Source organism: Miniopterus schreibersii, assembly GCF_964146895.1.
Source record: "Miniopterus schreibersii genome assembly, chromosome: 20".
NCBI lineage: Eukaryota > Metazoa > Chordata > Mammalia > Chiroptera > Miniopteridae > Miniopterus > Miniopterus schreibersii.
The window spans coordinates 12,506,460-12,522,472 of NC_138122.1; the positions used below are offsets into that span (position 1 = coordinate 12,506,460).

Sequence of the window (16,013 nt, forward strand, 5' to 3'; positions counted from 1 at the left end):
CAGAAGGTCTACGTGCATTCTGGGTAGTGTAGTCCTTAAGGAAAACGGGCCCTAGTAAATTTGTCGGGGCGGGGGGGTACCATCAAAATGTAATTTTAAATACTTTTTAAAAATTCTCTAGAGTGGACACAAGTTCGAAAATGTACTTTAGTGTTCGTTCCGGGGAAACTTTAGACCCTGGAGCCTTTGCCTGGCTTTTTCTCTTTTGCAGCCCAACCCAACTCTGTCCTCCGCACCTCCCCCCCACCCCGGCTATGGTCCGGCACTTCCGGTGAGCCTCCCATGACGTCAGAGCCGAGGCGGCTGCTGCGAGGGCTGTGAGCTGAACAAGCTGGTGGGCTCGGCTCGTAACGTTCCCAGGACCTAGCAGCATCTGCGTGGCAGAGGTGCCATCATGGTGAGTGCCGTGGGGCAGGGCCCGGAAGCTGGGGCCGAGTCATGGGGAGGGGGTTAGGGCCCGGCGGGGCAGACCTGAGGGCTGCGGAGATGCCGAGTCACCAGGGCCGCAGTCAGGCCCGTCTGTCCGTTTGGGGAGCTTCAGGCGACAGTCGTACCCTTGCCTACGGGTCATCCCCTCTAGTTCAGGAGACGGTTCGCATTTCTTCTCAGTTGAACTTGAACTCCTCCCATGTTTGTGTCCGCCCACGGTTTTCGCAAGTGGTAGACACCTAACAGATTTCCATAAACACCAAATTAATGGAAAGGTGGTTGGGGTAAGGAGCAGAATCAGGGGCTTCCCTGAAAGAATGCATTGGGGCATCCCCGTGAGCGGAAACACTCCGCTCTTGCCCCAGTTCCTTGAGCCCAGTACCTCCTGGGTCTTGCCTGGGTGGTAATCATGCCTCCGGCTGTTTAAGCGACTCGGTAAAGATGACAGTAGTAGCTAATATTTGCTGGCGCTTTTCCCGATACACAGCTTTTGTGCGCACCTACAGCCCCTCATTACAGCCCTACAGTGCCCTTGGAGACAAGGGTGATTATTATCGTTTTAACCATGAGAAAACTGAGGTTTAAAGAGGTAAATAGTGTAGGTCACAAAAGTGGGGAGTGAAAATTTGAAACCTAGTCTGTCTGGCTGCAAAGCTCAGTCTAATTACTACTGTACAGCATTTCTCAGTGTCACCTGTTCACTTTTGTAAAAACAAGGAATGATTATCAGACTGTACCCTGAGTGTGTTGGTGTTGAATTACACTTCTATTCTCAAGTTTATCCACTCAATAGACATTGAATACCTCCTATGTGGGAGGCAATGTGCCAGGCAGTGGGGTTATAAAGGAAAGTAGTGGATTTGGGGTCTGAGCAATGGGGAAGTGCAGAAAGTCAGGTTCCTGGGTGGATTGAAGGTAGGTATATGGATGTTAAACACTTTGCACATTTTCCTCTTTCATACGCAAAAAGAAGAAATGGTTTTGGTGGGGTGGTGCAGTGAGCGGCACTCAGGGAGGCCCCCACACTTCTTCCTTCTTTCATCTGGAAACAGTTTTCATTTGTGAGGCTTCTGGCCAAGAGTCTGTTGAACACAGAGTCCTGTTGATTAAAAGAAGGGAGTCAAAGGTCTGAAAACTGTGCTAGAACATAGGGAATGAAGAACCATTTGAGATTTTAAACAGGAACATGCTATATTTACATCTTAGGAAGATTTCCCCACTTCCCCCAGACCCTGGAAACCAACATTCTGCTTTTTGTCTCTATGAATTTGGCTACTCGAGGGACCTCATAGAAGGGGAATCATACTATTTTTGTCATTTGTGTTCAGTTTACTTCACTTAGCATAATGTTCTCAAGGTGTATTTGTGTAGCATATGTCAGAATTGCCTTCCTTTTAAGGACTGAACAATGTTGTATTGTATGTATACACTAAATTTCCTTTATTCACCCATTAATGGACATTTCCCTTGTTTCCACCTCTTGGCTATTGTGAATAGTGCTGCTATGAACATGGGTATACAGATACTTTTTCAAGACCTGCTTTCAATTCTTTTGGATATATACCCTGTTGTGCTATTATATTCTTTTTTGCTTTTTTTCTTTTTTTGAAACGTCATAGTAATTGCAGTACTTTGAGAAGACACCAGCTTGCTGTGTAACATGTTTCTAAGCCTCATCATAATCCACAGCTTTAAGAGCTGGAATCTTACCTTCTCGATGGCACCATGTCTTGGCTTTACTTATTAACAGGAAGGATGGAGTACCACGTACCACAACATGAAGGCACATTGGAGGGGCACTGGCCCTGACCCTGGACAGAGCAGGGAAGTCTCCTGGGAATAGGAAAGGATGGTCATGGAAGCAAGGGGAAGGGGTATAAACATGGTACCTGCTCTCCCCCTGCCTGAAATGCTCTTCCCTGTTTTTCCTTTTGGCTCCCTCTCTGGGAATGCCCAACTCTGCAGGGTCCCTTCCTGACCACCCACTTAAAATAGCATTCCCAGGAGCTCTCTGTCCTTTAACCTCTTTTGTCCTCAGAACGTTTATCACCTCCTGACACAGGCATTTTCTATTGCTTGTTTCCTTTGTCTTGAATGTCACCTCTTCCAGGGCAGAGGTTTTACCTGTTTTGTTAGTGAACAAACCTCACTGGAGTGATGTTCCCCTAGTGCTCAGATCAGAGCCTGGCAGATAGTGGGCACTTAATAAATAGATGTTTTTTAATGAGGAGAAAAGTGTACCAGGCAGAGGAACCAGCCCAGGGTTGGGATATGGGGAGACGGCAGGTATGGGAGATTTGGGGGCCTTCAGTAACCAGTCCCTTAGGTTTGGGGAGCTTCTACCTGGGTCCCAGGGTGTGTGTGGAGGCAGGGGCGGGGGAGGGCTAAAAGAGATGAAGGACAGGCTTAATGTGCCCAGTTCTTTTAGTAAGATCCTACTATCTAAAAATGGTGGAAAGGAGATGGGAGGAACAGACTGGGCATGGCAAAAAGGGTGGAGATGGACTGTGCTGCCAAGAAGTGTTTCAGGCAGACCTCTCTGGTCCATCAGGAATTTGGTGCATCTTGTTCTTTGAGAACATTGAGCGGCATTAACTACCGGATCTGTTTTGGCTTTTGATGAGAAGAAATGTACTTTCGTTCTGTTCTAACTTCGGCATCTCTTTCCTCCTCCTAGTTCTCTTTCAACATGTTTGACCACCCGATTCCCCGAGTCTTCCAGAACCGCTTCTCCACGCAGTACCGCTGCTTCTCCGTGTCCATGCTTGCAGGGCCTAATGACAGGTCAGATGTGGAGAAAGGCGGGAAGAGTATGTGCTTGTTTTTATTTTGAATAGTAACTTTCCCTGCCCTCAGTCTTCAACAGCCCTTATTTTGCATGTGTAACAGTAGCTACTTACAGTGAAAATATTGCTTATCCCAGATTTGCTGGGGCGGGGTGGGGTCCAAGTTATGATTAGATTTATGGCTAGTAGCCATTCGGTTCCCCAAAATAAGTTACAGCAAGCAAAATTCTTTATGACATATTATTATTAAATTCTGGCTACCATATAAGTATTTAATATTTTTTAAGGATACAACAGAAACTGCATTTTGGCTTTTGTTCCTTCCTTTTTCTTTTCTAATATTTTTTAAATGTTCTTTCCACAGTAATTATGCCACCCTCAGCCCTCGATCAACTCAGTAAGTATTTTCTACGTCACTTGAGAACTGAGGTAATATAAAGATGGATGCCATATCTGGCCAGGAATTGGCCCTGGAATATGCATGCTGGGCTGGTAGAGCTGGGGCCACAGATGCCCCAGTGAGGTAGCCTTGAGGGCCAGTGAGTATTCAGCTCCAGGTCCCTCCTCTGTGAAGGGGATGGCCCCTGACCCCACCCTGATCTCTGATCCCATCAGGACTAAAGGAAGGTTGGCGCACCCAGGCTTATCACACTGCCTGGGCAGCTGATGCTGTTGACTGGGTTTACTTGGTTTTCTGCTAGAGGACTATGGTCAGCTCCCAAGAGAATGCTGTGCGGCAGGGCTCTCATCTCCAACTCAAGCATCTCTCCTCAGCTCCAGGCCCTCATTTCCACCCCCTCTGCCCTGCTACATCTGAAGCATGTCAAAAATGGAGTCTTCTGCCCCAGAAGCTGTTCCTCTCACTGGCTCCTGCCTCTTTCCCTGACCCCCTCATCCCATGAGAGTAATTTGGAGACTTCATACCCTGGCCTCACTCCACCTAGACACACAAAATCCTGACCACAGGCACAGTCATTGCCTTTTGAGATTCAATGATATTTCTGTTGTGAATTCCTCCCATCAGAAGCAGGAGACATGGAGGCCACCAGCAGGAGGGTCCATAGTTGGTGTTCTGTACACTTAGAAAAAGGGTGCCAGCTCTGGTGTCGTTCTGGCTTGGACTTTGCACCTTGCCCAGCCTGGCTCTAGACTAGTGTCTTGGCCTCTCTGAAATACAGTGGACTCCTCTTTAAACAGGAACACATAGTGCCTGTCCATCAGAGCTGCTGAGTGGCAGGAGTACCTCCTGCCCTATGGTGCCCTATGGTGTGTTTGTAAACATCCTAAACCCTTATAATGTCAGTCAGAAGGCATCAGGTGGTAGCCTTTAGCTCCAGGGCTTCACCGATGTCAACAGCATAGTGGCTATCCCCAGTGGAGGCCTTTAATCCTGGCCTCAGCTCAGCCATTGGGTGGATAGAGCTGAGAGGTTCACATTCCTCAGACAGGGCCTAGTAATAACAGAGGAGAGGTCAAGGCCCCTAAAGAGCCTGCCTTTCCATTTGAGCTGACGTAGGAACTGAGCACCAGTGTGACCCTTGGCACACGTGTCTGAGAAGAAACTCAGATTGGGACAGTGGGATTTAGATCAGTGTTGTTCAAACCTTTTAATTGTGGAAGAAACTGTCCAAATGAACTCTTACTGGGAGTCCTAATTTGTAAAGAGGGTCGCTGCTCAGGCTGGAGGAAGTGACTGGGTATAGATGGCTTGGGAGCCCCAAGGCATTTTTCTAAATCACAAAATGCGGTCTGAAAACCAACAGATTGAGGAACACAGGGGTTTCTTCCAACCACGAGAATCTTGGACCCTTGGCTGGAGCCTTGACTGACTTCCTTTCCTTTTCACGGCTCTATATCTGGGAGGTGCCCTGGGGCCAGAGGCCTGGCTTTTGGGCCCTTGGCCACATACTATCAGCATTCAAGTCACACTTTGCCCATGCGGACCATTGCCTCTGCAGTGAGGAGCCACTTCTGGAGGGCTCTCCTCCCCTATCTTTGGTGTCATGCCTAAGCTCATTACTTGGTCTGCTTTACTAGAATTTTCAGGGAGATCCCAAATGGAGGCTGCCATACCTCCCAACTGCTGAATGAAACTTCTGTTGCCATGTTTGCCTAAATTGACAGGTTAAAGCGGGCCTCAATGGTTAAGCCCCCAACCTGGGCCAGTAGCCTGCATTGAATCCCAGTGTCACTATTTGTGGGCCACGGATCCTGGGCATGTTGCTGAACCTGTGTGCTTTAGTTCCCTGTAGATAAAAGGGGTAATGAGAGTACCTACCTCACTGTTCTGAGAAGACTGAGTGAGGCATGTGGCAAACACCACCGCTATGTCAGTCTGTCCCAATCCCTGACTATTCTGGATTCTGCTTCCCATTGACAGCTCCTCCTTTCTGTGGCCCCTGCATTCCTGGATCAGCATGCCAGCAGTCCTGTTTGCCGGCCTATGGCCCTGTATGTGGCTTCACCCTCAGAGGGGATGTACTGTGTTGTGACCCTACTGAGAGCCCACACTGCTGATGTGCCAGTCACCCTGCATGGTGTCCCACCCAGCCTCCTCTCCTGTCCCCGTGGCCCAGTCTCACCTAATTGTCAGCCATTCCTGAACTGGCTGGGCTCCCCTTCCCTCCACTCCTTTGCTCAGGCTGCTTCCTCTGCCTGACATTCCCTTCCTGGCCATCCCACCTTGACTCACCTGGAGGATATCCTCCAGGAGCCCTGCTTCCTCCCATCCCACACCTCCCACAGCACACTGCATTGGGGTGCACTTGTTTTCTTTCTCCGTTTGCTCACTAGAAACCTTTGAAGGTGGCAATTTTGTCCAGCACATGGATGGCACTTAAGTTACTTGCAAATGAGTGAGCATCCCACTTTTTAAAATCAGAATTTCAGAAAACCACTAGTGTGAGCTGCTACTAAGAACCTGAGTCACTGAACACTTCCTAATTCTGGGCCAAGTTTTGTGATCTCGCAGGGAATGTGGGGTCTTGTGGGTGAGCAGACACTGAAGGGCTAGGCACCACCTGGGTACGAGTGCCTACTCTGTGTAGAGCTGTGGTGGGTGCCCCGGAGGCTGCTTTCTAGGGGAACATGTTTGGGGAACAGGGTTTCTCCCCCTTGTAGAACTCTTGTCCAATAGCCTCTCTTGTTTCTAGGCCGACTCAACATTACTTATCCCATGCTGTTCAAACTGACCAACAAGAACTCGGACCGCATGACACACTGCGGTGTGCTGGAATTTGTGGCTGATGAGGGTATCTGCTACCTACCACACTGGGTGAGTGGGGCAGTCCGGGTCTCTGGAGAGTCTGTGAGCCTGTCTCAGGTGGGAACTGAGGCAGGGACATCCCCTCCCCCTCAGCATGTGTAAGCGTCTTGCCCCCAGATTCAGAGTGAGGGAGGGCATTTGGAATAGCCTTTTCTTTGATGATTGCTCAACCAGTAGCCTAGATACCACAGCCATGCCATTTACCTGCCATCTCCTGGGTAAGGCTTTTTAAAGATAATGAAGCAGGAGTATTTTTGAAAAGGTCTAAATACAGAATTTTCTATTTTTATCCATTTTTTCCCCATTTTTAGTAGTTTCTCCCCTAGTTCTGTTGCAATGGGTGTGACTTTTTTGCCTATAACTGAGTCTTTTTAAAGCACTCAATTTTGTTGCCATGGAAACAAACCCTTTCTAGAGCACTTAGGCTTTCCCTTAAGCTTGTGTTCTTCCCAAGTGCTAGGTGGGATCAGTCTCTCCCCCACAGGAGCCCTCTACTCTATCACACCTGTTGTCTGGCCTCTCTTGTGATATTTCCTAATCTCAGTCCCATAGGGAGCTCTTACACCTCAAAGCCCAGGCCCAACTTACTTTCCTTCTCACTTGCCCTCCCTAGCATTTGCCTCTCAGTGCCTCACTCTCCTGTGTGTCTGGAGGTCCCCCTCTTGTGTTTGAGGCCTTCTCCTGCTCATCTAACAGAACGCTATGGGTAGCTGAAGTGTTGGGCAGTGACAACTTCCTGAGGCCAGTCTGCATCTGCAGAGACCTCTTTGTGGCCCCTCTGTAGAGGTGAGATAGAAAGTGGTGATAGTGGGATACACTATACCTTGGAGGTTCTCTCCAACTCACAGAATTGGAGTTTGGGTGGCCCCTTGTCTAAGTTCTTAGACCACTTTTTTCTGAGAAACATCACATCCCCTGGGATGCCTCTTTAGGTGCATGGAGCTGCCAGCCTGCCTCCTCCTGAGCTGGCCTCCCAGCTCTTGGCAAGAGTAGGTGTTTGCCTGGGTTTTCCCAAGTGTTGCCACTGAGTCAACCCCCATACACATGCATTCTGTTGGCTGATTGGCAGGCTCCATCCTACCTCAGGCTTCTGGGCTTCTTTAGGGTAAGTCAGCCTCAAACAGGGTCCCAATGAAGAGGCCATCTAAATGTCAGACTTTAGTCTGCCCAGTGCATGGTTTGGTGACGGTCCTGCTGGCCACTTGATTTCCAGAAGCCTCACGTAGCCTTCTTTTTCCTTTAGATGATGCAGAATTTGCTGTTAGAAGAAGGAGGCCTGGTTCAAGTGGAAAGCGTCAACCTTCAAGTGGCCACATACTCCAAATTTCAGCCTCAGAGCCCTGACTTCTTAGACATTACCAACCCCAAAGCAGTGTATCCTTTTGGAATAAGAAGGGTTCTTCTGGACAGAAGAGAGGTATGCTGGCAGGCAGTAAACAGGGCTTTGTTGAATGTGTGCCTACTTTGGGGAGCACATATTTATTGTGATTGGAGTTGTAATTTGAGAGTAATGACATTCAGCCTGCACATCTACCATGGTCCTGGACCTGGGTCTGACAAGTGCGCTCGATGCTCTGTGGGCCTCTTCTGTATGCTCGCCATATACTTCATGGGCAAAGTTGAACCCTTCAGGTGGACTATGACACCTAGCCCAAAGCCCAGTCTGTTGTGGTAGAAGGAGGCCAACTGGTCTGCCCGTCAGCCCCCAACCCCTGTGAGCCACTGGTGCCCACAAACTTGCCACTCAACCTCCCCTTTTACCCAAGTTTAGGGCTTTTCACTCCAAAACAATGGAGAGCATTGATTTAGTAAGTTTTCTTTCTCTCAGCAAGAGGAAAGCAGAGGTTTTAGGTTCTAATGGGTTTTGTTTTGATTTGTTTTTTTGTATGTTCTTCTCTGAACATAAGCCAGATGCGTGTGTTTATAATTTAAGGAGTGACCAGTGTGGGTGAGGGACTTGCTGTGTGTGGATTGCAATAGCATGGAGGCCCCCGTTTGGCTTGTTGAGATCATGTTATAGAGTGGTCACTTTTACCTATTTTTTTTTTTAAATGCATGTTTGGAAAAAATACAGATAAGTAGACAGTAAAAGAAAAGCTTCCTGTACCTGTCCCCCTGCACACTCTTCCAAGGCCGGAACTCAGGAGCAAGCTGCTGCCAGCCATGTCCTAGATGTGGGTGTGCCATGTTGAGCCATCCACTGACTGTGTCTGTATACTGGGGTGTTGAGCCCCCTGCAGCCAGGTCCTGGACATGTGGGGGTGCTGGGCTCTGCTCATGGCAGTCAGTGGAGGCTTCCGGTCCTGGGACAAGGTCTGGTTACCTTGTCCTTCAGAGCTCTGCTTGAAGGTGCGTAAGAGTTGGCCTGTCTCTGTCACTGTAGCCCCTCGTGACTTTCTCTGGATTTCTACATGTATTGCAATGCATACTTACTGGATTACTTTCAGAGGCAGTTTCTCTCATCGTAGCTAACTTAGTATATGGAGAAAGGGCATTACTTTCATCAGCCGAGAGTCAACCCAATGCTCCCTGGTCTGGCTGACAGTCTGGATTAAGACAGCATAGAGCAGAGAATGTGGGGGATGCACAGAGCAACAATGCAGGAGCCATTTCCATCCTCAGAGGCCTCGTGGATTGGATCTGACAGCTCAGGGGTCCTCAGGGAGAGTCAGGGGCAGGGCACTCGTGCAGCATGGCATTTCACATGAGGAGTAAAGACAGCATCCCACACAAGGCCCTTTTCACAAAGTTGCTGTCACCCTGGAAGGCTTTGTGACCAAAGGAAGTGAACCTAGACAGCCTGGCTCTTTCTCCCTCAGACTCTGAGATCCTCTCTGGGATGTGCCATGTCACGGCGGCAGATTCTAGAGCCACAGTTTACGTTTATGCCTTGACAATGTGTGTCTGCAGATTAGAAAATGCATTGAGGAACTTTGCCTGTCTGACTACTGGGGATGTGATTGCCATCAACTACAACGAGAAGGTGAGTGTATCAGCCATAGGGCCAGCAGGGCCTTTAGCCCAGCTCAGAGCAGGTCACACCTAAGGAGGACCTGCAGTGCCACTCTGATATTTCCATGGGGGTTCTTTTTAAGCATTGTATACCTGACTTTTGTCAACTAATTGCTGCCTACTGTTTGCTTTTTAGAGGCCTAGACTAATAATTCGCCATGTTTTGATGATTGATTGATTATATTTATGAGTGCATGAGCTTAACATCGTTATCCTTATTAGTCACAAGTCTGTGTATCACAGTGGTGAGCCTGCCAATGTGCCGCAGTTAGAAAGGTCTGCATTGCACCTAAAATCTGAGCTAAGCCCTTTGCTAAGCTGTCAGGACACAGAAATGAGGCAGTCTGGGACCTTGTTTTTATGATTTCGTCCCCTGTTGCCGCAAGAGGTGTGGCTGAGGAGGGTGTCATGGAGGTGAATAATGGATCTGCAAGCTCAGTAGGAAGCCGCAGTAATGTGAATGGTGACAGCTCCCAGTGCTGCCATGAAACTGTCCAACTGATTTCTGTGTTCTTCCCACAGATCTATGAACTGCGGGTGATGGAGACTAAGCCTGACAAGGCTGTGTCGATCATCGAGTGTGACATGAATGTGAGTGACTTTGCTGCTTACAATGCATTTCGGCCTGGGGAAGACAGGCATTTGATAGCGCCTTTAGGCCAGTGCCCCAGGAGGATGTCACTGTCACAGAACTCCCAGGACTATTTGGGTGACAGAGGAGGAAAATGCTGCCAGAGCATCATGACGAGGCCACTGACCTTGTGATCCCTCTCTTGGCCAGTGGAGGTGTCAGAGTGGCCTCCAGTTCTGAGATGGTTAAATCTACTTGGCATCTCAGACCTGCCAAGAAGTGAATCTTCTTAAGCATGAAGGAAGCTCAATTTTTTTAAAAAACAACAAGGAAAGCTACTTAGCTCCTGAGTAGGAAGGAACTATTGGTACACACAACAGTTTTGTGGCTTTCCAGAGAATGATGCTAAGCAAAAAAGGCCAATCCCAAATGGTTACACACTGATCCCATTTTTAAAACATTTTTGAAATGACAACACTTCAGAAGGGAAGACAAAACAGTGGTTGCAAGGTGCCCTGGGTGGTGGAGAAGGCAGCCAGCAGAGGTATGGGTGTGGATATAGAAGGGATCCTGTGGTGCTGGAACTATTCCGCATCTCGACTGTGGGCATGGATGCACAGACCTACACTGGTGATTAAATTGTGAGAACTTACACACAAAGTGAAATCTTCTAAAATTGAGAAATTCTGAATGGTGTAGATGTCGACATTCTGGCGGTGATATTATGCTATAATTTTGTAAAATGTCACCATTGGAAAACTGGGCAAAGTGTACAGTGCATCTTTCTGTGTTATTTCTTAAAACTGCATGTAAATCTACGGTTGTCTCAGTTACAAACAGAAAAGCTAAGGAAACCTAAGTACCACCATATCTCATAATTTTCCTTTTCATCTTGGGAACACAGGTGGATTTTGATGCTCCACTGGGCTACAAAGAACCTGAAAGACAAGTCCAGCATGAAGAGTCAACTGTAAGTTTTCTCCCTCCCCAGCCTGGCAGGTTTGGCCTCTTTGGTAATGGTCTTTGGGAGTGTGTCCTGGTCTATCCTGATTACCAGCCTGTATTTGGCCTCTACTGGTGCCAGTGCAGCCACATTCCCTGCTTTTCTTCCAGCCCTGCTCCCAGGGGATGTCCCAGCTGTTCAGGTGCAGAGACAGTAGTAGAAATGAGGGGCCCAAGGGAAAAGTTGGGGTATCCCTGCTGAGACGCTTATCTCTCATTTTTCTGTCCTGTCAGGAAGGCGAAGCTGACCATAGCGGCTATGCTGGCGAGCTGGGCTTCCGTGTGAGTACCAGGCCGCGTGTTTTACCCCTGTGCTCCTGCTGTGCCATCTTCTCCTCCCAGCCACTCTCTGTAACTCTCCATGGACCTCAGCAGGGATTGGGCCTCAGGGTATCTGTAGACACATATATCTGCCACTTTGTCAGTTACACTGCACTTGACATCTACTTTCTCATGGAATCCTCCTAACATCTCTAAGGCAGCCACAACTTTTTTTTTTAATTCTAACCTACCAAAAAGTTAAAATAGTACAATGGACACACATAAACCCTTCACTAGGTTCACCAAAGTGACCACTTTTGCTTTATCTCTAAGAACATGTCCTCTTTTTCTTTGCTTGCACTGTTTTAAAGTAAATTGCAACATGACCCTTCAGTACTTCCACCAACCAGGCTCCCTGGGAAAAAAGTGTAGATGGCTAGTGTGAGGGCACCAGGGCACTAGGAAGCAGTGAAAGAGGCAGGACTGAAAGCTGAGCTATGGGGCAGTTGCAGCAGATGTCTTAGTCTACCTACAGAGCCCCAAACTGGGTGATCCTACAGAGGCCAAGGCCAGACCTTTCAACCTGTCATTTGCTACTGCCTGCCCCTGGGCAGTGGTTACTCTTGAGCCAGGAGGCTCCCTTCAGCTCACAGCAGTCCTGAGGGGCTAGGCAGAGAGTTCTCCACTGCCCACACTTCAGCAGCTGGGAAGTGAGAGCTTCATTTCTGAGGGGGACTGGGTGGCATCCCCTAGCACATATCCCTGCAGTAGTCTCAGCAAAGGGCACACGTGTGCTCACTCTCTCGGGGCTCACTACACACACTCTCCTGCTTGCCTGTATAGGCCTTCTCTGGCTCCGGGAATAGACTGGACGGGAAGAAGAAAGGTGTAGAACCCAGCCCCTCCCCAATCAAGCCTGGAGACATTAAAAGGTGGGTCTGCCCTATCTGCTTCAGCCTGGTGCTTTATCATTGTCTAGGGAAGGTCTGTGCCAGACCTCTGGGATGGGCAGTCTCACTCCAGCTCTGGAGACAAATCCCAATTCAACGAGGCTAGCAGGGTGGATGAATCCCTACACCCCCTGCTCTCCTTGAGGGACTGGAATGTGACAGGGAGTTGGTGTTTCCCAGTGGAAGTGTATCAGTATCTTTCCCCCAAGTCCAGGACCACTGCATTCCAGCCTTCACTCGCCTCAAGTAGCTCCTCATCAGATCTCCTACTTAAAACCTTCCAGTTCCTATCTAGTAATTGATTTTTCTATTTTACGACTTCATCAAGTCACAGTATCTCAACTTCCCTCAAACAGGAGGGAAGAGCTACCTCACTGAGATGTGTTTCTGTTGTTTGGTCCAGGGACTCAAAGCAGATACCCTGCTTTGGTCCTGTCACAGTGGTGGCAGGGATGTGATACATCACCTGTCATATGTCACCTCTCTACTATGTGTTAGAGCAGAGGGAGAATGCTATAAATGGGTTTTTTACCTGCTCTCTGAAGGAAGGAAATTAGTCTGGTGCAAGTATACCCCTTCCAGTTTAATCCGTGAGGCTGGAGGACAGGTTTGATGAGGGCCTCCAAGCCTCCAGATGACCCTGACTGCAGGCCAGGCAGTGATTCTGAAGGCCTCTACCCCATTCGCCTTCTGATTCTCTCCTGGAGGGATGCTGGGGAGCACCAGAGGGCTGGCCCAAGGCCAGGGTGGGGTACTGCTACCTACCCCAGAGTGAGAGTCGCCAAGAGAACACTCATCATCCCTTTGGCTTGCCTTCCTCTTGCTTGTGAAAGTGAATTTGAGCCCTTTTCTCTTAGGACTAACATTTTCCCTCTTCCATCTTCTTTACAGAGGAATTCCCAATTATGAGTTTAAACTTGGTAAGATCACTTTCATCAGAAATTCACGTCCACTGATCAAAAAGGTTGAAGAGGTGGGTATATTTCATGGGTAAGAAGTTTTATTTTCTAATGATGAGTGGAGGTATTCTTTCCAATTTGAATCAGGGTATTTCTGTCATATTTTTCTTCATTCTTGGGGCCCTCCGATGGCCCAGTTGTCCTGTGGAGGCTGTGTGGAATGTGTGCAGGCTGCAGCTCTAGCATCACCTAATGTTGGTGATCAGCACAATACTGGCTCACAGAGTCTTTGCCAGGTGTCAGGCGCCATGCTGAGTGCTTTATACTTAATTATTTAATCCCTGGGGAGTCCCAGGAGGTGGCTGCTGTGAGCGTGAAGGTGCATGGCAGTCAGTGCCCAGGGGAAGAGCTCCTGACAGCTGCATGGCACCACACTCCATAAACAGCCTCCACTGAGACCAGATGAGAGTGGCCTCCTTCGGCTCTAGAGTTCCCATGTGACAAGAATGAAAGGGTGCAGATGAGGACAGGAGGTGTTGGTAAAAGAAGAGGTTCTGCCTATGGGCCCTTCTTCCAGGTGCTGGAAACTGACTCAGAAAATCCAGCACACCCTGCTACTGGTTACTCACCCAACCCAGCAGCTGTGGCTGTGTGTGCTGTGTATTTCTAGAACACCAGCACTCAGACCCACCACTTTCCTGGTTCCTTTTCTCATAGGCTCGGTCTCTTGGGTGCTAGGGGTAGCAGATGTGCTGTGAGCCTGTTCATGGTGGGCTGCCAGATGGGACCAGTCACTGGCCAATTTCCAAGTACAGGCCCCTCTGATCACTGAACTCCCCTGTAGCCTTTGGGTGGTTGGGGATAGAGACCACTATGCTGTCTGCACATCCCGGCTCCACTCACAGCCCCTCCTAGCCTTAATGTTCTCAACACACTGTTGGGAACACATTCTAAGACAAGCAAATGTGATCCCCATGATCATACCTCACCTTTTGAGTCCTCCTTGAGGCCCTTTCCAGGTCTTTGCCAGCTATAGGCCGGTCTTGCTAACTCAGGCATAGAGGCTTCAGCATGGGGAGTCTTTCAGACTGACTTGTGATGCCACTGTTGTAGATACACTAAAGCTGTGGTACAAGGAAATAAGGTAATAAAGACAGTGAAGAGGACAACTGCAGCACCACTTTGGAAGCCCCCAAGCAAAAAGATAAGTGGTAACTGACCTAATAGATTAAGCTGCATACTGAGCGGGCCATAGCTTGGTTTAGGTGGTAGAGCTGTCAAAGGGCACCTCTGAAAAAGAGGGGCTAAAGATGGAGAATATTTCACAAGGCAGTTAGAACTGCAGCAGCCCTTCCTATTGCCAGGAAAAGGCACCATGGAAAGACCCTGGCTTGGGGTCATCAGCACAGTGGATAAAAGAGAGCATGAGTGGCAGTTTGCATCCTGAATATTGCCACCCTTGGTGTCCTTCCCCTGCTCAGCTCCCAGACGCAGCAGGTTTGTTGGAGGAGCTTTCTATGGATAGTCTGACAAGCCCCAGGGAAGGTCCCAGCCAGCTCACCCCGTAGTGAAGACCATAGTCAGAAGGTTTACAGTGCTGACATCCAAATCATTGGAGTTCTTGGAAGAGATTGGAGACACCAAAAAGGGAGAAACCATCAGGGAAATGATTGCTCCATATGGAAGGGCACAAGTTTGCAGGTCAGAAGGCCCACTGAGAATCCAGCACGGTGAATGAAAATAACCCAACATTGAGGCAAAGAAACGATTCTGAAGCTTCCAGGAGGAAAGAGGTTCTACCATAGGTCAAGAATCGCATCATCTCAGCCAGACATAGTAAGCTAGGAGATAATGGAGCCGAGTCTTCAAAGTTCTGAGAGGAAGCTTTTCAAAAATTCTGTACCCAAATCTTATGGGCTGCGTTGTGCAACCACCCCACCCCCTTTCCTATGTTAAAGCCCTAACCCTTCCGTACCTCAGAATGTGACTGTATTTGGAGTTAAGGCCTTTACAGAGGTAACTAGGTGAATGTGAGGCCATTAGGATGGGCCCCTGATCCAATCTGACTGGTGCCCTTATAAGAAGAGGAAATTTGGATGCTCATAGGGAAAACCAAGTGAGGACACGGCAAGAAGGCAAGGAGAGGGGCCTCAGGAGAAACCAAACCTATCAACACCTTTATCTAGGATGTCTGGCCTCCAGACAATGAGAAAACACATTTTGGTTAAGTCCCCCAGTCTATGGTACCTTGTTATGGCAGCCAGAGCAACCCAACACCAACCAGCCTTATCACTGAAACATGAGAGAGCAAAAACAAGGTACTTTGGGATACTTGAGATATTACAAAAAGATAGTCCTCATGCACCCTTTCTCAGGAAGCTGCTGGAAGATGTACCCCACTAAAATGAAAAAAATAAGGTAGAAATAAGAAAGCCTTAGATCTGGGGAACAGGGGTCCCATGGCCAGGTACAGCACTGAGAGAATGGTCAGTCTAGGAAGGGCAGCTGGAAGACATCAGGAGACACCTTCCTCAAGCAGATGAAGTTGTTGGGATGCCTGCTGTGATTAAATTTATGCAGAAGAAAGAAGGCAGACCTGTTATGGACAGCAGGGCAAACAGAAGGTTCTGCAGAAAGGGAAGACTGGATGACTCACATTTACATGTGTGTTTGGGAGCTCAGAATCTTTATCTTCTATAGGCTGACTAGCAATACAAACACATGAAAGATACCTGTTTTTGAGGGTTTAGAAAAAACAAGCCTTCTTTCTGCTGGTGGGAGAATAGCTTACTGAGGAATTCAGCTTGTAGGAAATGTCAGAGCTGTGTGCAAACACTT

At 48.5% G+C, this 16,013-nt stretch overlaps 1 protein-coding gene across 1 annotated transcript in view; it reads left to right on the forward strand.

The window, feature by feature from the left end:
• UFD1 (ubiquitin recognition factor in ER associated degradation 1) overlaps nt 1–16,013 on the forward strand; it is a 68,319-nt gene that overhangs the window by 50,806 nt on the left and 1,500 nt on the right. The window contains exons 2-12 of the mRNA XM_081122848.1: nt 212–397; nt 3,107–3,239; nt 3,580–3,612; nt 6,368–6,489; nt 7,724–7,854; nt 9,391–9,463; nt 10,015–10,083; nt 10,968–11,033; nt 11,300–11,347; nt 12,170–12,258; nt 13,168–13,249. Coding sequence (XP_080978974.1) covers nt 395–397; nt 3,107–3,239; nt 3,580–3,612; nt 6,368–6,489; nt 7,724–7,854; nt 9,391–9,463; nt 10,015–10,083; nt 10,968–11,033; nt 11,300–11,347; nt 12,170–12,258; nt 13,168–13,249 — 849 coding nt within the window. The 5' untranslated portion in view covers nt 212–394. The remainder of the gene's footprint in view (nt 1–211; nt 398–3,106; nt 3,240–3,579; nt 3,613–6,367; nt 6,490–7,723; nt 7,855–9,390; nt 9,464–10,014; nt 10,084–10,967; nt 11,034–11,299; nt 11,348–12,169; nt 12,259–13,167; nt 13,250–16,013) is intronic.